We start from the raw sequence: 23,676 nt of genomic DNA on the forward strand, positions 1-23,676 counted from the left end.
GGCATGCCACCATGCAAACAGAGATGAGGGCTTAAAAGAGAGAGTCACCTCCTCTTCCCGCTCCGCTCTCGTCTCTCTGGCCCAATCAGAAACTCATTCTGCTGGAGGACTGTGAAAGCATGAAGATGGTGGACGGTTCCACAGTAAGGCACGGGCGGGTGGACTGTAGTTACCATGAAAGAGCGTGTGAGTGAGTGGGGGGACAAAACAAAGGGGGGCGAGAGAGGAGACAGTAATGAGGAGGGAGGAAGAAAAAAATAAAGGATGGAAGTAGTGAAGATAAGGCATAACAAGGCAAAAAGAAAGGAAAGGAGAGAAAGGCTCAATGAGAGGTGGTGTGGATTTTGATTACGGTGATCCATTAGGGTGCAGTGAGAAAGAAGAGAAGAGGAGGGGAAAAAAAGCACAAGAGGAAGAAATCTGTCAGACCTTTCACTCGCTTTCCCACTCACGGTGAAGCTTGTTTCACGGCAACGTAAGGCTAAGCCACAGGGAACGGGAAGTCAGTAAATCCAGCTGATATTCAAATAAACTAAGGATCTGAATAGCCTCCTTTCAAAATACAGTCAACAGATTTATGGCACACCACTAGGGTACTGAGATGTGTAGTATGAGCTCAGATTTTTGAGTAGTGAAAAGGGGGAAAGCATTAATTAGTCACTGGTTAGCATTTAGTGAACACTATCAGAAATCACTAGTGAAAAAATATCTACAGCCTAATTTCAGACTCGAGACAATTCAAACCTCCAGCTTCATGTGGAGGTGGTGCCAACATTGTACCTGTGCACGTTCAGTGGCTGTGGGACACATGGCCCTGCAGAGGACCTTCTTGATGACATCTGGCAGCAAGCTGACTGTAATGAGGAGGATGATGCTGAGCCAGGCCGGACCGCTGGACAGCATCTGCATGAACACGTAGTACATCCTCTGATAGTTCAGGAAGGGCCTGAGCAGCAAAATAAAAGGCAGAAGGCAGAAAGAAAAAAATCAATGACTTTCCTGAAATACACTGATCAGCATAAACTTTACTGATACAAGTAAAATCATAGCACATCTTACCAAATGATCCCACCCCAGAGAAGAGAGAAAATAACATAGAAAAGTAGCGACCCCCAGATGACAAAGTGATTAATCCAGGTCCAGTGGTGTGTGTCCAAGGCAAGCTGAAACAAACAGAACATAGTGAAAAGGAGCTAGCTGGGTACAAACTAAGATATCATTTATGTAAAGGTAGGTGATATTAGCTTTACATAAATGTTTTCCCCACACTGGATTTCCAAACACACCTTTAGTGTTACAGTGAACACCAGAACAGTAAAGATGAGAGTCCCAAACGTCCAGTTCCCAAACATCTGCAGGGATAAGAGAGGAAGAAGAGAGTTAGAGGCAACATCAATCGCACAAGCTGTTCTCCCTGCATCCACGGATTACTTAACACCCCACGATACCCGCCCTCCCCTCCAGCAAGTAAAACGAGGAGGGAACAGACACTCTTACATCATATCTGCTGTGATAAAAGGTGAGAGAAAGGGATATTGTGGGCACTGAACTGGAGGCTTTTCCACTTCATATCTCAGTGTGCAAATATTTCTACCTGATGAAATCCTAGAAAGGTTTAAGGAGACATCAGGGGTGAACAGATGGGATGAGAAGATGAAAGAGGGAGGATTGTGACAGGATAGGAAGATCAAGGCAAAGAAACCAGCTGTCTGTTGATACCAGTGTCCATTACTTCTTTCCTTTATAAACTGCAGAAATAGTACCCCCCCCCCACCCCCCCTTTATAAACCTCCCACATCAGTGAAATTACATGGACGTACAAATACACACAAATGCACAAACAAGGTCGACGGAAAACAAACAAAACAAACAGATGTTGGATCTCGAGCCACAGCGATACTAGTATTCATTTGTTTACTACCAGAAGGAAACACAAGGATAATGTGAGGAAGCATCTAAGATTTCTACCATGTCAGTTAAGATCAGGATACTGTGCAAGGATTCAGGGCTTTACATAGATTAGGGGAATAATGGAGCGCTAGAAAACTACACATTCAAACGGAAGTGCATGGATGGCGGTGACGTGAGAAAGGATGGAGCGGTATGAGACGGTCAAACTGAAGGCGTAAACAATACGACAGGAACGAAAAAGGGTATGAGAGACAGAGAGAGCTGACAGGGAGGGAGACAGGCTTACCATCTGTGTGTTGGTGGTCATAAGCTGAAGGAGGAGAGGGAGAAGAAGAAGAAGAAGAAAGAGGAGCAAAATAAAGAGAGAGGAAGCAGGGAGAAGGAGGGGGAGGGGAGAAAAGAGAAAAGAATCAGGACAAAGGGCAAAATGAATTTCAGGATGTCTCAACTTAAAAAACAGGACCGATCAAAAACAGTTGACATGATACAAATTAACAATACAGAGAAAGATGCTATTGTCAATATGAATGGAGATCCAATGTAGCTGACCTATGGGGACCCAGGACAGACACGTTACTACTACAGATCCACAATACCAGGACCGCAAAGTCAAACCGCTACACCTAAGCTCCTCTTTAACGAGACCCCATCGAGTGAGTGTTTATAATGAGAGCACTTACTTTACATCCATTTATTCCCTCTAATCCCCTAAAAGATGCCTCAAACACCACAAACACCCCTTAAGTCTTCAGTTTCCACTCTGTTCGCGCACTGGCCGTTATCACCGCCTTTTGCCGACAGGGGAGACAGAGGCTTACCTGGCCGTTGCTGGTGAAGGTGGTGTTGTCAAACAGGAAGTAGGCACCGAAGAAGAAGACAACAGCATCAAACACACCCAGGCATGTCCAGTAGAGAAAGACAGGCCAGCGGAGGAGGGAGTTCTTCGCAATGTCCCTGAGACAAACACAGAGTGACAACGTACATTAGGAACAACAGCTATTACATGCACAAAGAGAATATTTGGGGATCGGATTTCTTCTGAGCTCACCTGTACAAGGTGGGCTCTCTCTTCAATGTGTCTATGCTGACATGCTGCTCAACCAGGCTGTACAGCAGAATGGGGAGGGAGGTGAAGCTGATGTTGTAAAGCGTCAAATACGCCGTGTCGTACAGAGGCTGCAGAGGAAACACAGACGGCATCAGTGATCTGAATCCATTTACATACTGACATATTTGACTTATTAGAGCTACGAATGTTACTGTGATTCTCTTAACGGTGTCCGGTGAAACCCTTTAGGTGCACAAACAACTTTTACACCAACAAAACAAGCACAATGGCTAATGTGTGATGGCTTTTGATGAAGTGACATGAAACAACCCCTTCCCTCCTCACTCTGATGCTCAGTTTGAGTTCTCACAAGTTATCTTGAATACGCCTACATGCCTCAACGAACTGGGCTGCTGCCATTTTATGTTACTATGGTTGATAGATCCTCAGAGCTGGAGACAACACAGAACTGAGAGAAAATGTGGCGTCTATGGGTGCTTTTCATTATAATAACTTATGAACTATCACTTCCTCTCCCCTCCATCTATAAATTATTTCTTGTCCAGCATCACTGAAGTTTTTGTAATCACTTAAATTCACTTCAAGACACCTCAAGAGAGCCTTTTGGATAAGGATTAGGTCATGTCTCCTCTCTTGCCCCTCTCTCCTACATCAGTGGGAGGAGTTAAGAATCAAAGAAGAGATACAAGTGAGGGAAGAAGGATGACATGCCAGCACACAGCTTGAGCAAAACCTCTCTCATCATCAGTGATAGATACAGAAATAGTTATTATTTGAAGCTCCTGTGAGAATATGTGACCAATGCAAATATGACTGCGTGCTACTCAATGATAACTCTGACACCGTATAAAGTACTTACCTGCTGGGAGAATCCACAGAAGAATTGATAGAGGAACTGAGGGAAGATGAAGCATACATTCTGGAAAGATTTAAGAGGGGGGGGGGGAGGAAAAAAACCACAACAAGCAAAGAAAGTGATAAGCTTGTGACAAGTACGAATGAAAAAAAATTTAAGACTCTAAAAATGCTACTATCTACACATTTCTGTTTATGCAGAAATTGTGTGCTATAAGCTCACTGAGTGGGCCGTAGGCAGCTGGCCTGCCAAAAAGGGAAAAAAAATGAATCAGTTGGCAGGGCACTGTTTGCTGTGGAAGCCGCCCACACTGATCATCATGGGCATGAATCCGGGAATAGGTTGCACCACGGATTCATGAATCCAGTAATCTGTCAGAGTAGCTGCAAAATCTGCTTCATTGTGGCTGTGTTTCACTGGGAATTACGATAAAGTGATTAAAGCGTATGAGCCACTTGAGCGCATGAGGCACCCGTCTAGTACCTTGTAGAAGAAGTACTGAACGAGCTCAGCAATTCGGATGTAGTAGTAATGGCCATGGACCAGAAGCATCTTCTTCAGGTGTTTAAACTTCGGGATGGCGTAGTCACTATTTCTTGCTGCTTGTCTACCTTCTTTACCCATGATGCCTAAAGAAATGAAAAGAGGGTTAAATGCAGCCTGATCACGAGTCTAATCACATGTTTATTGCTGCAGTTACTGCCTTTAGCATTTTACTTGCAAATATCCTGCAATTACTACAATTATGCCACATGTGATCACCTAAATTGATAGATTATTGTCAAAAACAAAGGTTTACTTTAGGTTAACCTAAAGCTCTGCTATCAACAGTGTTGGTCAAGTTACTTGAAAAAAGTAATCAGTAAGTAATTACTGATTACTTCCCCAAAAAAGTAATCCCTTTACTTTACTGATTACTTATTTTCAAAAGTAATTAATTACTTAGTTACTTAGTTACTTTTTAAAAACACGATTTACAACATGAATAGGTGATAAAGCGATAGATCTTTCAGCCCAATTCTACTTTTTCTGCCTAATCCATCATACAAAATGTAATCAAATGGAAAAGTCCTTTTTAAAACTTGTTTTATTAGTTTTAATCTTTTAACTTTATGCATCAAGCAAAAATTTAATTATATGCAACATTCTCTGACTTGAAGAAATTTGTTTAACATTTAAACCTATTTTCTGCACATTCCAGCACATAAAATAAAATACTTTTTGTGTTAACACTCACTCTTTCAAATAAATGCAAGTAAAACACAGCAGAAAATAAATAAAATCAAAGACTAGCGGTCCTGTTGCTCTATTTTCACCTGTAAAGCAGGAGTAATGTAGGCAGAGGTGTGCTCTGGTGCAGGTGTGCCGCAGCGGTCAGTTGAAGAATCCGCGAGTTTCTCTGTGAATTTCCCATTACGTCGCTGCGCACTCGGTGCTTGTTTAGGGTTTTTTTCGGTGTAAAAAGAAGTTTTCTTCCCACGCACAACGGATGCTAATGTTTTTGTCACTTTTTATGGAATCAAACTCAAAATAAGGTCGGTACTTCCACGCTTTAAGCGCTGCACGCTCATACTCTCTCCCGCACTCGATATATGATCCATTGTTGATCTGCACACAGCTGTTTTCACGAACGTCGCACTCGCTTATGTCACTGTCATGAGACATTTATGACAGTGACGTACGGTTTTAGTAACGCAGTAACGCAGCGTTCCTACAGGAAAGTAACGGTAATCTAATTACCGTTTTTGCAATAGTAATCCCTTACTTTACTCGTTACTTGAAAAAAGTAATCAGATTACAGTAACGCATTACAAGTAACGCATTACAAGTAACGCGTTACTGCCCATCTCTGGCTATCAAATATCATGATCAGCATTGGGTTAAATACTAAATGGATGATTTAGCAAATTAGCTGCTTATTATGGTGCTTAAATGTACTCACCAATTCCCACATGTGCTTCCAAGATCATGCTGACATCGTTGGCTCCATCGCCAATAGCGAGGGTTATGGGGTGCTCCTTGGAGGCTTTAATCAGCTTCACAATCTGCAAAAAGCCCATCCCATTTCAATCAGTACCACTGTGAATGTGCCACTTTGGAGGTGGCATATTTACTTCACGCATACTTCCTTTACCTGTGCTTTTTGCAGAGGTGCCATGCGACAGCAGAGTACGGCGCTACAGTTACGACAGATCTCTAGAAAGATCTCTTTGTAGTTGCCGTGGCCTGCACCCTCCTGGTTGGGCTTTAATACTGCAGAAAGAGTGGCCCCGTCGATAATGAGGCCAAAGTCGAGGCAGTCTACGGACAAGCTGAGTAAAAAAAAAAAAAAAAAAGCGTCACAGACTAATCAACAGGAAAATCCATCTACACATCAGAAGGACTAAAAGATCTACTGATTTGACCAAGAGGCAGTTGCACACATAACACAGATTGCCCACATGAGCATATACCCAGAGATGGAGCGCTGTCTGAGAACAGTCCTGTTGAGTTCAAACAACACATCGTGAAGGCTCTGCTCTTCCGTGCGTTTCTTGGTGAGCTCCAGGATTTGGGTGGTGCGACGGAACAGCTTGCTGGCGTAGCAAGTAGCTGCCGCCGTCTCCATCTTGTCCCCTGTCAGGACCCAAACTTTCATCCCAGCCTTGTGCAGTGACTCAATAGTGTCTGCTGCTTTCTCCTGGAGCCTGCGCATCGATAAGTCAATAAGTGATGCAGCCTCCACTCAGCTATGCAGAACTAAAGCATTCATCAAAGCTTCAATCAATCCATTACAGACTGGTGATAACTTATCAATGCATGGCCACCCCTGTCCCTGCCCATCAGCAGCTTATCTGTTAGGAAATTAAACTGTCGTGCTTGCGATCAATCAAGTTGGGGTCAATGCTGTGGTCTGCTTTTTCCGAGCGTAAAAACATCTTGCATATTTATTCTCTCAGTGGAAAAGAAACAGCAGCATTAATAGTAAGTCACCTATCAGAGCTCTGACACAATATTCTTCTTGCACTCATGAGTCATGAGAACGCTCTGAAGACAATCCTTTAAGGGCGGCTTAATGATTCATTAATCTTCCCTTCTGTCCTTCTGTCCCCCCGCTGCTGCGCTGTTTTTAAATCTCTCCGTTCCCCTCTTTCTGACCAACCTGTCCTCCACTGCTGTGGCGCCCAGAAGAACAAAGTCTCTCTCGATGATGTCATAGGCCTGAGCCAGCCTCTGCTCCCTGTCCTGCAGGGCCAGTTTGGCTTCCATCAGGTGATGACACGCCTCCTGGTATTCAGACTGTGAGAGCCTTCGATAGGCGACGCACAGAGTTCGCAGCCCTTCCTGGTGTTACAGTGAAGTGAGCGATGGAGAAAAATGATCAAATTCAAATGCTGATTGCAAGTGTTGCAATCTCATCCACATTAGAGCCATACGTGCTTTAGAATAAAATGTGTTTTCATTCACATCTAGCAGAGTTATAAGTGCACTAGCATTTATTTGTAGTTACATTTGTATCTGTCATTTCAAGGTAGGTGCAATCTTCACTTTTTAGCTGGGCTCCAAAAACCCTCCCTGAGGGAAATATATGGCTCTTTAACTGCTACATGCTCAACTATCCTGTCTAAGTAGTTGCTAACTTTGTCTTCTAATAATTTGAGTGCTGGATCGGTACCATTTAGAGATTTTTTTGTTGGCTGGAACAGTGGACTGCTTTAGCTAAAAGTAAGACTCATTAAGGTGCAAGGCGTCAAAGAAGGGCAGTAAAAAAAACAAAACAACAACAACAAAACACACACACACAAAAAAACTAGTATGCTAAAATATGAAAAAGTAAAAATGCCATACAGAGGTACTCTTTTCATGTTTTTAAAGGAAATATTAATTTTCTTTAAACCTCTTGTTCAAATGTAACATTAAAATGTAAAGTTTATATAGCACGAAGCTATGAAAGATTTCTGAATGATATCTAAGACTGACCTGATGCAGTGTATCATCAATCCCCTTATATAACCAGTGCTGGTCAAACTGTCCACTTACCACTGCATTTTGTTCCACCCGGGCTTTAACTTGTTCCACCTTTCCCGAGACCACCCGTGGAAAAATGGATGAGTCAGCACCCTTACAGAACAGCAGGTAGTCTCCTGGGAGCACGGAAAACAAATATCCGTAAAGCCAACTGCAAGAACTGCATCCGATAAACAGCCCCGTGTTAGACGATATCTTACCTGAGCTCGACTTGACTATAACGCTCATTCTCCTCCTGACAGAGTCAAAGTTCAGTACATGGAGCAATTCAAACCTGATGGAGAGACGCAGTTATTGTTTTGTTAATTTTCTTATTTGCAAAGACATTTGTTTGTGGCTTTTTTTCCAGAGTGCTGCATATTATCTACAAATTGTCCAAAACTCAACAGTTCTGATAAGTGCACACACTCATTTTTGCATTTTTTTTCCCACCATTCAATTTAGGTTTCCAATAATTTGTAAGATAAACAACTCACATTATCCCCCTCTTACAGTTTCATTACATCCTTTAACTTCCTGATTAGCAAGCTGTAAAACAGACCACAATGCAGATTGATGGCCGAGGCTTAAATTAATTCTATTTTTGGCTCAAGTGGTCTTGGATCCCTTAAAAAGGGTAAAAGCACAAAATGCAAGAAAGCTGTAAAACCTTTTGCTTTCACATTGCTGCTAAAGTCTTCACCGCTGCCCACTGCACCGCCCTCCCTTCCTGAGCTCCCCTGTTTCCTTAAAATAGCTCACTATTGACAGGCCACTGCAGAGAGTGATAGCGAGGGAAAGCGGTTACACAAACACATCCCACGGATCAAAACATTAAACACTTGCCACAAAACCACTCTCTAATGGAAACTCGTTCGGCTTCCGTTTTTTCTGATCAGCTGGAACGTTTTGATTCGATTGAGTAGTTTCGGAAAAAGCAACCCTCTGCCTGCTCTTTGGTGGTTATAGTTTTTTTGTAACCTCGGGTGAACATGAGACACAAGCTGAGGGCTGTTGTATGACGGCTTATGTGTGACCGCAACTCCATCAAGTGAATTAATCTCATTTGATCTCCTGTGGAGTAACCGCACCAGTCTCTTAGCACACCGACCTTTCAATCTCGTCATCTTTGTTGAGGATCTCCATGTAGTTGTCCTTCAGTCTTAGATATGTGTAACCGAGCCTAGCAACAAGAGTGAAAGGAAAAAGATGCATTAAAGCCCAACAAAAAGCAACCATGTACACCAATACTCGCTTATGTCCCACTTGGAAAGGCTAAAGGTGCTCTGACGCATTCTGCGTAACCTGAGCTCATATACGCCGAAGACAGAGCACATCTGTGAAAGCTATATACGACAACAGCATTCCTGATGGTGCATGGTTGACGTGTCCTACACTATACTATTAAAATAGCACACACACAAAAAAATGAAAAGGTTCTCTGTGTTGGCGTGGACTTGGTGCTTCTTGGTATAAAGATTATAAACACTATAGGTGGTCCAGTTTGAGTAATTCAACAGTAATCAGACAGTAAAACACAGCACAAGTTATTCAAGGATAATACAAGTCTGAAAACTTCACAGCAGCCTGTCTGCATCATCCTCTGTGCCATCAAGGCTTTAAATTGTTCTTGACCGATGAACAATTTGCACTGCCAGATAGTACTTCAGGAAAAATTGAGCCAAGACCATTTTGTTGGAGGGGGTGACCCTGCACCCTCACTCTGCCAACATAGTGGACTCACTGCAAGTGGTGAGAGGAGGATATGTCGTTGAAAACAAGCTGTTACTACAATCAACTGTACAGGAAGTTATCATAGTTATAATATTTTTCAGACAATTTTATTAAAATGTCCCAAAAGCTGCCACAAACATAACCTACAGGAGCTCAGAGTCATAAATTAACAGAAGGGACAGCGAGCAGACTGTATCAGCACCTACCTGTCACACATTACTTTAAATTATAATACAAATTAAATGGGTCAGTTTAATAAGCATTCACTCCTGAGCAGCTATCATGAAGGAGGCAATTCACCATGGAAACCTAAACTGTTTATTTGGGCTCTAACATGGAGACAGCCTCAAGGGGTCATTTGTGGAACTGCAGTTTTTGGTACTTTCGGTACAAAGAAGAAGTGTGGTCAAATATTTAAAAAAAGAACATTGATCTCCTTTACTTTACTTCAGTGAAACACAGTAATGAAAGAAAAGATGAATAAAAAGGTGTGAAGGAGAATTTCCAAAGACTGATTATACTTACATTAGACTAGTAACTGTCTGCCATACTGAAACTACAAAATCCAGAAGATGGATTCCAAAATGCACCAATGTGTTCTCACCATGTCGTTTCATACAGGTCAGATTAAATAAAAATAAAATACTGGTGCAACATATTCATTAAAATGTTGAGATTTTAAATAATACAAACAGCCTATAAAATAAAACAAACTGTAATATCTTATTTTATCCTGTGTATCCTCTGCTACAGGAGGTAACAAAGGAACCAAGGAAGAACTTTCCCTTAGTATTTAGAGAACTTAACCAGCTCTTGTTATGGCTACCACACAGACACTTCCAGGTCAGGTTTCCCTTACTGAAGCCTTTCTAGATAAAACTGATGAATCGGCCAAACCCCTAATCCGTTGTGAAATAAACAGCAGATTCCTGTTTACTGGCTGAGTCCATGTTGGAAGAGCAGCCTGAAGGCAAAAGTAAAAGTTCTGGACGGTAATTGACCGAAATACATTTTCAACCAAAATATAAAATACGCACTAATAAATTTTAATGTAACTTGAACCTATAAAGATTTTAGGGAACTTTGTGTGGTTTTAGCGCATTTACCTTTTCATTCCTTCGACTAAAGCTACCTCATCTGGTGAGGAAGAGATGTAGAAGGAGGTGGGCCTGCCCTGGTGGATGCCCCTCTTGATGCCATCCACCGTCTCCTCCTCCTTCACCTGCACCGTGTGGCACAGACACAGCGCCCGAAAAAACAAATCCTCGTATTCCTGCAGCGACAGACAACAGGCACAGCTACATATCGTAATCATTTCTTATGGAGGTGGTGCATAATTAAAACAAGAGTGAAGAACGAATCCTCTTTTTGTTTTTTTACACGATCGATTCTGTTTAGTCGATAGCGTGACATTTCTGTGCTATATATCAAAAAAAACCCAAACAAACAATCCCCCCCCTCCCCCCCACCCCAGCAATAAAGCAGGAAATCTTTTCAGCACTTTTTGGCAGTGAGCAGCCTTCGCCCTCTCCCTCTCACGCTCTAGTCATCTGTGGCAGCTACTGCTGCTCATGCTGACTACACAAGTTTTCTTTTATTAAATCTAAACTAATCTTTGTTGCCACTACCATAAGTGCAATGCTCATCACTTTTCCGTGTACCAGAGGACTTTTTTTCACCCCCAATATAAGACAAAGTATACACTATACAATGAAAGTGTTAAAATTTATATGTATTGGGTATAGGATATATCAAAATCCTTGCCTTTAGCATTCCTCAAGCCTTATAACTGAGGTTAGCTTCCCCTTGTTTGTTTAGCAAAACACACTTACTCTCCTGTAGCCACCAGGTGAGGCATCAATCATGTCTATACTTGACGCAGCGCTGAGGATTTGGCCGTTGCAGATTGCGTGTGGGATATAGACGTTCCCATCAACGCAGCATTCGATAAACTCCATGTTGTTCTCAGTTAGAGTGCCCGTCTTATCAGTAAACACGTATTCCACCTGGGAGGGAGAAAGGAGAAGGGTACAGTAAGGGCATGCCTCAATAGAGTTTAGATTGCATCCGACAGTCCGCATCTGGGCGTGCGTGTGTACCTGTCCCAGCTCTTCATTCAGGTCCGAGGTGTTCACCTGAGCGCCTTCTCCCAGCTCCTCGTCAAACATCTCCTCGTCCCAGCTGATGAAATAGGAGCCAAGAAATTTCTGCATCTCCACCGTTACATACATGGACACGGGGATGATGTAATTAAACAAAACCATGAAGGCCAGGAAGTCTGTGAAGGCTCGGATCACCTGAGTTGGGGGAGGGAGACAAACAGCTATGAAGTTTTAAGTGACACCAGACGCTTGGTTTAAGTGGTTACTTTTAAAAACGTAGAGGACTTATGAACGGACCACATGGCGCTGACGCTCGTGCTCAGTCCTGTGGTTGTACCAGGGCTCATCCCGATCGGGCGACCACTGCCAAGCGTACTTCAGAACAGTGTTGATCACCGCTTTACTGATCAAGATGCACAAGTACACTATGAGGAAGGCATTCATCGACCTGCAGAGAGAGAGGGAGAGGGTGTATGCGTAAAGAAGGGTGCATTTCAATTAACCAGTTCAAAGAACGGCTTTCAATCATGCAGTGAAATGAGCTGGGACATTCATCATACTTTTCCACAGCAGAACGCTTCTGAGATTTAGACTGGTAATTAAGTGCCATCTTGGTCTCCATGCCAGTGTAGACTGCAACAGCTGAAGGCACAGACAACAGTGAACAAGTCAACAAATGCAGAAATGATACCAGCATTTCTCCAACTGTTGTAAAACATTCAGGAGTCATTAAGCAAAGTGAATCCACATCAATACCGTAAATATGCTGTGTGTTCTTCAGCGTGGCTCCTCTAAGGAGCAAATTCTCAGCTCCAAGTGGTCTGCAACAATACAATTAAGATGCTGGTGTTATTACAGAGAAAACAATTGAAGGCCGTTGGCATTAAACCCTTGAAACACACACACACACACACACACACACACACTCACAAAGTGAACACAAACCTCGCCACAGGCTCTTCTTTGTCCTTGTAAATATTGATACGTCCCACAAATCTGTAAAGAAGTCAGTGCAATGTCAAAACAAGACCCACACAGTGACGAGGACGTATCTTGTAACAAGTTTGTGTATAAAGATGCATCGGTGAGCATGCGTCCCACTCACTTGTAGAGGTCAGGCTGCGGTTGTTCACATTCAATAGTGGCATGTAGCGAATCCACCTCCTGCTCTGTTCTAAAGGCCATGGTATCTGGTATAGCATAATAGGTCTGAGACAGAAAAGGTGCCGGAGAGGGGGATGAAGAAGACAACAAGAGGAAAATGTCACCCACAGTCGCTAATGAGAAGAGCCTCAGCAGGTTCACTAAATGACTGAGGGGGGGAAAAAAAAGGCAGCGAGATGACAGGGGACAGCATGCTGGGATGGTGAACACATCAGAGGCTGCCCCGAGGGCATGTATGAAGAAGATGAGTTCAGTAGTCTGTTCTATACTGTGGGTAATACGTGTGTGTGTTTGTGTATGCATATGATCATCCATGCATAAGATCATGTGAGTGACACCAGTGATTACCTATGGAGGAAAAAAAAAAAAAATGCAGTGCTGGTGGGCCAGTGTGTCACCTCGATCATTATGAATTTATGAGTAGGTGCATGTTGCCTGAAAAGTGCAGGGCTGCAGCCAATTACTGTTCTGATTAGTGAGTAAATCTGTTGATTATTTTTTGTGAATAATCAATGACAGAAAACATGAGAAAATAGAATAAATGGAAACATCACACTCCCGCTAAACCTTAAGGGTGCCTTCTTAAACTGCTCCGTTTTTCAGACCAACCAAAAAGATATTTGTCCTATTATTATTTGTTGCTATTATTAGCAACAAATCTGTACATTAGACAACTGGATTTTTACCCTAAAGTGGCACGTGAATCAATTCATCGTTACATGGTCGCTACTTGCAGAATGTATGAAATGACAATAAATCATTGATACAATCATACTTCGTTTATCTGCAATGTTCGCTGCTGTGTTCCAGTGGCAGTGTCACCCAATGAAAGGTCATTATGGCATTTCTGTTTTTCCTTCGTTTACACTGGTGTTCATAATAAACACGGGCATAATTTTATCCCTGTGAGCCAAAACCTCAGACTTGGGACTGCTTCAAACACTTCAACCTTTTCTTTTTTTAAACGTTTAGATCTTCATGATGTCAAAGAGATAAGATATCCTTAATATGTTCCTCTCAGCCACACAGCTCTGCCTGTGAGCACAGCAGGCCCGCCCACCTGCTGTTCAAATCTTCTATTTGTGGGGTCAGAAGAAAGTTAACTTAAGGGGAGTTAAACTTTTAAGAAAGGGAGCCAAATGATTGGCACAGTTTAAAACAAATGAATCTTTTAAATACTGGCAGAGTCAGGGAGCTGGAAAATAGCGTAATAAATATGTAATAAATTAACCTTTAGTCAAACAGCCGAAAAGCAGGGTTGTAAAGCAGCTTGCACGAGCCCAGCAACTGTGAGCAGGGTAAAGCAGCTTAAATAGTGCACTGCAGCAGATAACTAGTAATAATTACAGGCAATATTCACACAATTTAAAATCTGTAACACATAAGACTCTTCTTACTCCAGGTAATTAAAAACTCCCAAATTATAAACCATAAGGTTTATAGGTTTACAGTAAAACCCTGCAGAATAGTGTTGAGATTACATATTTACTAGAATGATGAACATGGTTGCGTTAGCTTCCTGCATTTTTTCTTAATCAATATAATAATAATCAATAGTCCTGACAATGCAAACTCATGGATGTGAGATTTTTTTTTTTCATAATACATACAATAATCTTTTCTCCGTATGCCTGGAAACAGTGATGCTTTCCTTCTTTGTTAGGGCGACTAAAACAGTTTAGGGAGAGAATAATAGCATTGGATAATACTACACTGTTACATAACAATGGTTGTTCTTTGTGAGCAGACATGCATTGTTTGATTTCATAAAAGACTTTTATTTGTGGTGATTTGGTGTTTCAGAAGGCCTTAACTCTGATTAATTTAAGGACCTATGTAAACTTCTTTTTTGACAGGAAATATAAAGACAATCAGCCGGAAAAGGGTGGAGTGCCCACTCCGGGTCGGGGATGAGTTCCTGCCCCGAGTGGAGGAGTTTAAGTATCTCGGGGTCTTGTTCATGACTGATGGGAGAAGGGAGCCGGAGATCGACAGACGGATTGGTGCGGTGGCTGCAGTGATGCGGACGCTGCACCGGTCGGGGTGAAGAGGGAGCTGAGAGTAAAAGCGAAGCTCTCAATTTACCAGTCGATCTACGTCCCTACCCTCACCTATGGCCACGAGCTGTGGGCAGTGACCGAAAGAACGAGATCGCGGATACAAGCGGCGGAAATGAGCTTCCTCCGAAGGGTGGCTGGCCTCTCCCTTAGAGATAGGGTGAGAAGTTTGGCCATCCGGGAGGGGCTCAGAGTAGAGCCGCTGCTGCTCCACATCAAAAGGGGCCAGCTGAGGTGGTTCGGGCATCTGACAAGGATGCCTCCTGGGCGCCTCCTGGGGTTGGTGTTCCGGGCATGTCCCACCAGGAGGAGGCCCCGGGGCAGACCCAGGACACGCTGGAGAGATTATATCTCTCGGCTGGCCTGGGAACGCCTTGGTGTTCCCCCGGATAAGCTGGAGGAGGTGGCTGGGGAGAGGGAGGTCTGGGCCTCTCTGCTTAGGCTCCTGCCCCCGCGACCCGGACCCGGCCCCGGATAAAGCGGATGAAGATGGATGGATGGATGGATATAAAGACAAGTTGAGAACAGACTGATTCAAACAGTTTCACTAATTGTGGCACCTTGTGACTAGACTCCCCGTCCAAGCTGGTGGTGGTGACGTAGCAGGTCCCATCAGAGCGACTAGAGGAGAGAAGAATGAGGTCACAGGGGAACGTCTCATCTTCCTTCACCACAACGATGTCCCCCACCTGGAAGAGGACAAACAGTGGTTTTGATATCATTAATAATAAATACATAAACACAGAATTAGTGACAGGGACTGACAAACCTGTTAGAAATCCTTTACCATCTCTCTTTAAAAAAAAAAAAAAATCAGAAATTGCATAACGGATTATGCGAGCAGAGCAGCTTAAACTCTGATAAATCCCATCTCCACGGTGACCATACACATGACACACACTCTCTGATTTTGCATGATTAATGTATTCATCATTATTCCTGCTCCCAATTCATACTTTAATCCTCTCTGATCTATGGAAGGAAGAAACCTTAGCACTAAAGAAAAAAAAATCCCCCAGAAGACAGACACAGACAGCTAGAGAGAGGCAGAAAGACAGGAAAGAGACAGTGACAGATAAAGCCAGGCAGGAAACATAAAAAAAAAAGAAAAGAAAAAAAAGTATATTTGTGCATTTGGGCTTTCACTTGGTAGATCTGTGCAAACTATATACTGAGGTTCCCACATAGTCCGCATTAACTCTACTTTAAGAGCAGCAGACACAGCAGAAATGACATGTAACCACCACCAATTACATATTATGAAAAAACAATGCTTCAAAACGAGAATGAATGTGTCGTTATTTATGAGTCCTTAATAAATTGGCAATGCAGTTTAAAAATGATCTCATTTTATTGTCTCAACAAGTCGTCGATTACTCATTTATGCTCTACCCTACTCAGGTCAGCTGGTTGCTGTGTATGTGGCGGTCCAAACACGTAAACAGTAATGGAAAAAGGACTGGTTCTTATACAGGGATTTTCAACTTGAGCAGGCAAAGCACTTTCATACAGCATGCCACATTCACCTATTCATACAAACACCATTTTTTATGCTTCTTCTAAGTGTTTTCTATATTCTGATGAACGCTTTAGAGCAGCGGTCCCCAACCTTTTTTGTGCCACGGACCGGTTTGTGCCCGACAATATTTTTACGGACCGGCCTTTAAGGTGTCGCGGATAAATACAACAAAATAAAACTAGTACCGGTATCGAAAAAAAGAAGATTTATTCATAACACACGTGAAAAGACCCAGGAAAACCGAGTAAACAATAAAAACGATAACAAAATAACGCTGAAAACCAATAAAAACCCTGAAAACTATACATTTCACACCTGAGCCTCAACTCTCGCGGCCTGGTACCAAACGACTCACGGACCGGTACCGGTCCGAGGCCCGGGGGTTGGGGACCGCTGCTTAAGAGAGCAACTGGTGGTTCAGCATCTCACTGATGGAGACTGGAGCAGCCTGTCTACCTCGTGACCTACAGGCACTCCTGTGTCGCCAACAGGTAAGTTTTAGAGTTGTAACACCCATTACATGGTTGAAGGGTGTTTCTCCGCTCTCTTCTTTCCTTTTTTTCTAGCATATAAATTAAAAATTTATCGGCTGCTATAACTCCCAATGCAGATTCATCATCAGACTGATATTAGCACACACATAATATCGGTCAGGCTCTATTCTATGCATCTACATTTTAGGTGATGGGCTAGTATTAAGCAGTCGGATGTTTTCATTCATACTTGGATGATACAGTACAGATTACTGCAGAGCAGCATGCCAGCTGAGTGACACTAGTTTATATTTTTCACAGAAATATTGGCATTCGCCCCTGCATTTGGTACCACGAGCAGCACTGCTGTAAATAAAGCCACACTAATAAATGCAAATTAATGAGCCTTATTTCCACTATTACCTCGACACAAGAGTGTTTTCATACAGAAAGAGGTGTAATGGCTCTATGAAAAGAAGAAGAGTTAATTTGTGCATTAAAGTGAACAGAATTGGATAGTGGCCTGAGAAGATTCCTTGAGTCATATTTTAATAAAGAAGACTAAAGGGAACAATGGTGGTTTCACCTGAAACAATAATACTGGAATAACGTGAAATCCTGTGTGAGCTGAGATGGAAAAGATGGAAACATTAAAAAAAAAACAACAACTACCAGTTGGATCAAAGATGGGATGTGAAATTATGAAAATCATTTGCAATCATGGCAAACTGAATTACACCAAACAGAGATTTACTGTTGCATCAGAATGACAGAAGAGAACATCAGAGGATGATGACAGGAATATCCTAAATCGTGAAATACATCAGTCGTCTTCGTCCTCCGAGGGACTTGCGCGCTACACCAGGGGACAATCTATCACAGCTTCAGGGAAATTAATTGGTGGGAAAGTGAAGAGAGAGCAAAAGCAGCAGTAAAGAAAGTTCGAGAGGACTGCAGAGAGGAAGAGAAAGGGGTGGGCTGGTGAGAGCGACAGTTACAGGGAAAAAAAAGTGAGCTATGCAGCAGAACAGCAGTGTTGCTTTGTGGCCTCAGGTGCTATGCTGCTCTAATGAGGCCATTCTTACCCGTAGCTTGTGACTCTGTGTCCTCACCACCTTCCCCTGCTGCACCACGTCCACCGGACACTCGTTTATAGAGCAGTCAGCTTTGTGTCTGAGCCAATCCTCGTAGCCCTGAGAGAGATGCAGCAAGTGGGTTGCAGCAAGGGAAGGGATAGAAAACGAGATTGTAAGGGGAGGCGGAAAAAAAAGGAGGAAATAAATATATATGTGTGTGTGTGTGTGTGTGTGTGTGTTGGCAGTGGGGAAACAAAGAACATAGACTGTTGTACAAGCAGAATTGGGGCCAGCACCAGATCAAGAGAGAGGAGAGCAAGAGGTCAAAGTCATACATAGTAATTAATTAGCATCGCACTTTCTGAGCTTGGTGACCCGTTTCCTGGATTTGTAGCCAATGTGTCATGTTTTAGATTTATGTCCTAGTAAAGCTCTGGCTTCCTGAGCGAGAATAGCTCTATCTATCACTGATAGTACCCCATCCCTCAGTACTGGGACGGAACGGAGAGGATGCATCGCCCAGAGTCACGGGATCCTCAGCTCGAATGATTAACAGAGGAGACCATTCATGATCATATTTCTCACATCAGCAGACAGATTCAATGGCATGCCCCTTTGCTTGGAGTGGAATGTGTATATACAGATAATAGAGCAACGGAGAACGGAGAGTGCGTGGGTATTTGAGGCCAGCAGTTGATGCGTATAGAGGATAATCGTGGGCAATTTTTCTTGGACATATAAGCATATTTGTGTGCATCCTACCTGTTTGATGGCGGTGACCGTGATAACAAAGAAGAGGGGCAGGCCACTAGTGACTGGGCTGGTGGGGGTGTCGATGATGAGCTGCAAAGGAAAGAAACAGGAGGGGGAAGACGTAGAGTGTGGAGGGGGGGGGGGTGAAGAAGTGGCCACAAATAGAAGATAGGATGTCAAGTAAACAGCACTGTTTCAATGTGCATCCGTGAAGAGCTTTTAAAACCAAGAACCAGATCTTCAAGCTTGGGATCAAATTTGATCTTTTCCTTTAGGATTAACCTCCTGGGATAGTTATGATCAGTATATTTAGGCGTATACACACCTACAGTTTCAGAGACACATTAAATGCAGCAAGCGATGTCATTATTTCAGTTTAAAAAATGTTACTAAATTACAAACACATCCTCAGCACACCCCATCATCAATAAATGCATGCACCCAGTCTGTGGCCATGTTTCAAACTCCTCTATCAAGGCAACTGGTGGAAGAGAAATTGCCTTGATAGACCGGAACTATTAACTATCTCACTATTATCACTAGTCCATCCTTGCATTGTTATTCAGCCACTATATTTGATACAATGTGGCAGTTCAGAAGAAGAAGAAAAGCTTCTGACGTACAGAGAGAGCACTACAACAATCCATTGGAGAACGTTGACTTTGCAAATTTGCATTAGCCTCAGATGAGTGAGTGCTCTTATTTTGAAATATGTGAACGATAAGGGAGTGTCTAAACAGCTATCAGCACTCATATGATTAAACAGTGCACACAGCCACATAATGAGACAGCACCACTGTGACTTCTGACAATTATGAATCAATTCCAGACTCTTAACAAATGTAAAATCAGCAGATTCTAAAACAACCAGAGATCCATATTAAGGGTGGAAATCAAAGAGTGACACAAAACACTATTACTGTTTCCAAAGAACTTGTGAAGCTGTGTTTAAAAGAAAGAATCCAACCCCCCCAAAAAAATTTGGAAAAAAAATGATTTGTTAATTATACAAGGACAGAAATCTGGCATAAACATACAGTATCTTCTACAGAGAGTGCAAAAACAAGCAGTGCCTACAGTGCTCGCACAGTAGGCAGATTAAAGAGATGTGGAAAAATAATTGTCATTAATAAAGCCAAAATCTCACCTGAACCAAAAATATGACCAAAAAGTAAAAGTTAGCAATTCTTCTGAACTGCTCAAACAGGTTCTTGGGAATGAAGTTCCAGAAGGTGTACTGTGGAAGAGAGTAACGGCAAACTTACTATCAAGGCATTTAGAAGAAAAGAAAAGCAAACATCATAACAGTTCCTGTGCCAAAAAACAATGATAAAGACAAAAAAAGTAAAGCATCCTTTAAAAATAAAAGAAACACAGCTACAAAACAGGATTACTTGGTTGCCTGAGTATAAAACTAACATAGCGTGATGATAAAAAGTGTTACAGCAGTGACTTGTGGGCTGAGGACCGCTCACCTTGGAGGACACAATGCGGTTGTCGGGATAACGCTGAGGGATGTACGCCTCAGCTCCTGGAGGGGGTTCTTTATGCCCGATGTACACCGTCCGACTGTCCACCCAGATCTCCTCCCCGACACACTGCAGAAGAAAGAAATAACATGCAGATATAAATAGCAATAGAAGATAGGGACAAGAAACTGGGTTATATCACAAAGTGTCCGATTACAATTAATGACCTCCTTGCTATTATCTGGCTTACATCAATTGAAACGATGCAGCTGAATAACACCAACATTTTACCAGCACCTACTTAAAACATGACTTCACAGCATGGAAGCATAGTTTACCGGTATATGAGGCAGCCAGTATACATTATTGTAGATAATATACAACTAATCAAAAAAACATGCAAACAGTATTTATACATTTTTTTGATTAGGATCAAGAAAAACAGAGTCATAGATGAAAAACTGCAACAGAATGTTACACAAGACTGTGTTACACGACTTCTGTGACTTCTTTTAACAAACAACTTTACAGACAAGACAAGCCAAATTGAAGGATGTGTTAATGTTTGTGATGCGTGTAGGTGGGTTCGGCTCTGAGTCACGGTACAGTGGATTTGTCATTTATCTTTTTCTTCCTGCAGAACAGTCAGGATATTCTGCAGTCAGCCCTCTGCTCCATCTTTCGATTACTCTCTTCCATCTGCACAGGTCCAAAACACAGCTATGTTGTTGCTCTTACAATTTTCAACTGATTCAGTGGCTTGACTTTAAAAAATTAAATACACATCAGTTCCCGTGCATGCAAACCATCCCCAGGGCTTAACAGAATGCACCGTGGGACTTCACCGCAGCACATTTTTTCTCAGAGGTGTCCCACATTAAAAGCTACTGCAGTAACAGAGCTCTCCAAGACAAAACAAGAATCACGAGACCAGGATTTGGCTGTTTGGGTCTACACGAGTCCTAATGTTTTGGCCTGAGTGGGCAGCGTTAGCGTAGACTTTGGCAAAGCGGCCGACCTGACACAGCTCAAAGCAGAAGTGTTGACCATTAGCAGAAAAGTTCTGGAACAAGCACTTTAGAGGAAGTAGCGCTTCACTGCTTCAAACGTCCTCAACATTTTGGCAGAGACATAGCTCATTATTGTCAGTGAGAAAAAAAACCCCAACTTCTAATACATTTGTGCTCAGTCCACAGGACGTACATGTCCTAAATGTGTTTCCTGTCAACTTAATCCACAAGTTTTAACAAGTTTAAGATCAAATGAGGTTAATGCAACATCACAGTGAATTCAATGCAAGATGAGACACCCAAATAGCTAACTGCAAAACTTAAAAGCAAAGAGACCCAGATCCTGGCATCAGACGCTTGGCAGTGAGATAAAAATAGACACAGATCCAACAGTGTCAGCCGACTGGGGCCCCTCCAAACTATTACGGGGTGGGGGAACAGCATGACCCAGACAAACACTGAAAACGGAAAGAAACCGAAAGAAACTCAAAGTAAGGCAGAAACCGAAAGCAGCAAAAGCAGAGAACAGGAAGAAATCAGCAACAACAGATTTCTACAGAAGAAAAAGGGTAACAAGGACAAAGAAAAGGATGTATAGGGAGAGTAACGGGGAGAGAAGGTGGGGCTGAGAGCAAAAATAGAAGCAGTTGTCACTGACATTATAATCTTTCATTTATTTATTTTTTGTAAAGGGAACTGACCAAATCAAACAGCTGGTAATATTAAGCCACCTAACCTTGAACCTTAGTTGTTTACTTTAAACGTCTTATAAATACCCGACATAACCATGATGTGCAAAGGAATTCAATGTTCTGTTATAAATACCGTAATAATATTTCTTTCTTATATTCAATTTTTTTAAGCTTTCCACTCTTCAACTAATTTAATACCAAAACAACAACAAAAAAAACTTGGTTACAATCAAACTCTCTGACCATACAGTACATTTGATGGTTTAATATTAAGAACGGTGTATTGGACCAAGGACGGCTTTGTACAATTTGTCATACTTCTTGCAACAAATCAAGCTAAGGATGTGATCCATTCAAAGGACAAACCGGGGATCTAAATGGGAGGCTGGAGAATAGAAAGCACTGTCAACTAAAAGGGCAATTTCCAAATACTCCTAATTTGGCATTCCAGGTTTTTCCTGCTATAGAAAGGGCCTTTGGTGGGAGGTTCACTTTATTTGACAAGAGGAAGCTACTTTCAGCTGGTCCCTTGTCACATGGGTAGTTCCACATATTTGATTTGACAGAGTTTGGCCTTTTGAACCAGTGACCTTTCAGTGGCCAAGTAAATGCATAAACCATGTGTATTTTTCACCTTAATTGGCAGCAATAAAGACACCAAGCAGGACAAAACACAACCTACAGGAGTAGATAAAAGTCTGAGCCTGGGTCACCTGATCCAGCCCCAACTATAGGTTTGATCGAAAAGGAAGTCTAATCATGTATGAGGGTGTTTATCTTCCAAATCTAAACTGAGAGCTGATAACACACATGAGAGGAGGCTGATAGTTGAAGGTTCTGGCTCCCCTTCTACTTTTGGTAACTCACAAAGTGCTCGGTTGTGGATAATATGGTGATATTAAATCTTTACAATGTGACTGACCCTGATCGCTCAGGCCTTTAAATGTGAGGAGGACTATAAATTCAATTCTGGATTTAACAAAGAACCAGTGAAGAGAAGTCAGTAAGAGAGAAATGTGATCCGTCTTCCTGTTAGTGCTCTTGCAGCAGCATTTTGGTTCAACTGGAGACTTTCCATAAAGCTATCAGGAAAACCCGACTATAAGGAATTACAATAATCTAGCCTCAGATTCGTTATGCATTAGTGGGAGTTCAGGTTAAAGTTTTGCACTGTAGTCAGGACAAATGTGGAAAATGGTCATTGCTATTTCAATGAAACTGCTCGCTTACATCTTAAACATTCTAAATATTTACTTGTCTATTTCTACATTAGTTCAACCATTCTTCAAATCCACAATTCTCTGAATTCAGCATCCATCTCCCCCATATTCTATCTGCAGTGTTTTCTCCCTTTGTTCCCACCATCTCCTGGCAGCGAGTGTCACATTATGACAGCGTGACTGTGGGAGAGGGATGGAGGAAGACGCAGAGAGATTGCATTGTGGTGTGCAGTTATCTGATCATTAATCCTCACTGATCCGTATCAACTCGTGTCCCACAGCTCCCTCTTCACTCTGCTGCTCCAACAGACAAAGTGGCTTGGCGGCTGGTAACAGGACATGGAGGCTTTGTCTTTATTAACAACCCCAACCAGCAGAGCGACGGGTCTTACATCACCATCAATCATCAACAATGACAGGATATACTTTATTACAGCAAAGAATAAAAAATTAAATAAAAGAAACCACCACTACAACTTTCCCTTTTATGTTTCTGCACTGTGTGAAGCACTCCTATTAGGTAGGTACTTTGCCATTTGTTTATAATTCGAAATGCTGCTTTAGGAAGCCATGAGAGTATTTCC

At 42.3% G+C, this 23,676-nt stretch overlaps 1 protein-coding gene across 8 annotated transcripts in view; it reads right to left on the reverse strand.

The window, feature by feature from the left end:
- The window catches only part of LOC146500449 (phospholipid-transporting ATPase IH-like), a 33,662-nt gene that overhangs the window by 5,021 nt on the left and 4,965 nt on the right, over positions 1-23,676 (reverse strand). For 3 of the 8 annotated variants that reach the window (XM_085135900.1, XM_085135904.1, XM_085135903.1), the window contains 28 exons: positions 20,177-20,299; positions 19,849-19,938; positions 18,711-18,791; positions 17,958-18,065; positions 15,441-15,569; positions 12,765-12,868; positions 12,605-12,655; positions 12,416-12,480; positions 12,220-12,301; positions 11,957-12,107; positions 11,657-11,854; positions 11,390-11,563; positions 10,664-10,830; positions 8,935-9,006; positions 8,045-8,118; positions 7,857-7,960; positions 6,979-7,160; positions 6,290-6,523; positions 5,971-6,148; positions 5,779-5,881; positions 4,320-4,465; positions 3,840-3,899; positions 2,960-3,087; positions 2,730-2,865; positions 2,198-2,221; positions 1,287-1,352; positions 1,060-1,163; positions 781-946 (listed from right to left, as the gene is read on the reverse strand). In XM_085135900.1, the coding sequence (XP_084992026.1) occupies positions 781-946; positions 1,060-1,163; positions 1,287-1,352; positions 2,198-2,221; positions 2,730-2,865; positions 2,960-3,087; positions 3,840-3,899; positions 4,320-4,465; positions 5,779-5,881; positions 5,971-6,148; positions 6,290-6,523; positions 6,979-7,160; positions 7,857-7,960; positions 8,045-8,118; positions 8,935-9,006; positions 10,664-10,830; positions 11,390-11,563; positions 11,657-11,854; positions 11,957-12,107; positions 12,220-12,301; positions 12,416-12,480; positions 12,605-12,655; positions 12,765-12,868; positions 15,441-15,569; positions 17,958-18,065; positions 18,711-18,791; positions 19,849-19,938; positions 20,177-20,299 (3,300 nt within the window). Of the gene's footprint in view, positions 1-48; positions 164-780; positions 947-1,059; positions 1,164-1,286; positions 1,353-2,197; positions 2,222-2,729; positions 2,866-2,959; positions 3,088-3,839; positions 3,900-4,319; positions 4,466-5,778; positions 5,882-5,970; positions 6,149-6,289; positions 6,524-6,978; positions 7,161-7,856; positions 7,961-8,044; positions 8,119-8,934; positions 9,007-10,663; positions 10,831-11,389; positions 11,564-11,656; positions 11,855-11,956; positions 12,108-12,219; positions 12,302-12,415; positions 12,481-12,604; positions 12,656-12,764; positions 12,869-15,440; positions 15,570-17,957; positions 18,066-18,710; positions 18,792-19,848; positions 19,939-20,176; positions 20,300-23,676 lie in introns of all 8 variants that reach the window. The other 5 variants (XM_085135906.1, XM_085135907.1, XM_085135908.1 and 2 more) reach the window with 4 other exon arrangements.

This window comes from Neolamprologus multifasciatus, chromosome 16, assembly GCF_963576455.1.
Source record: "Neolamprologus multifasciatus chromosome 16, fNeoMul1.2, whole genome shotgun sequence".
NCBI classification, from domain to species: Eukaryota; Metazoa; Chordata; class Actinopteri; order Cichliformes; family Cichlidae; genus Neolamprologus; species Neolamprologus multifasciatus.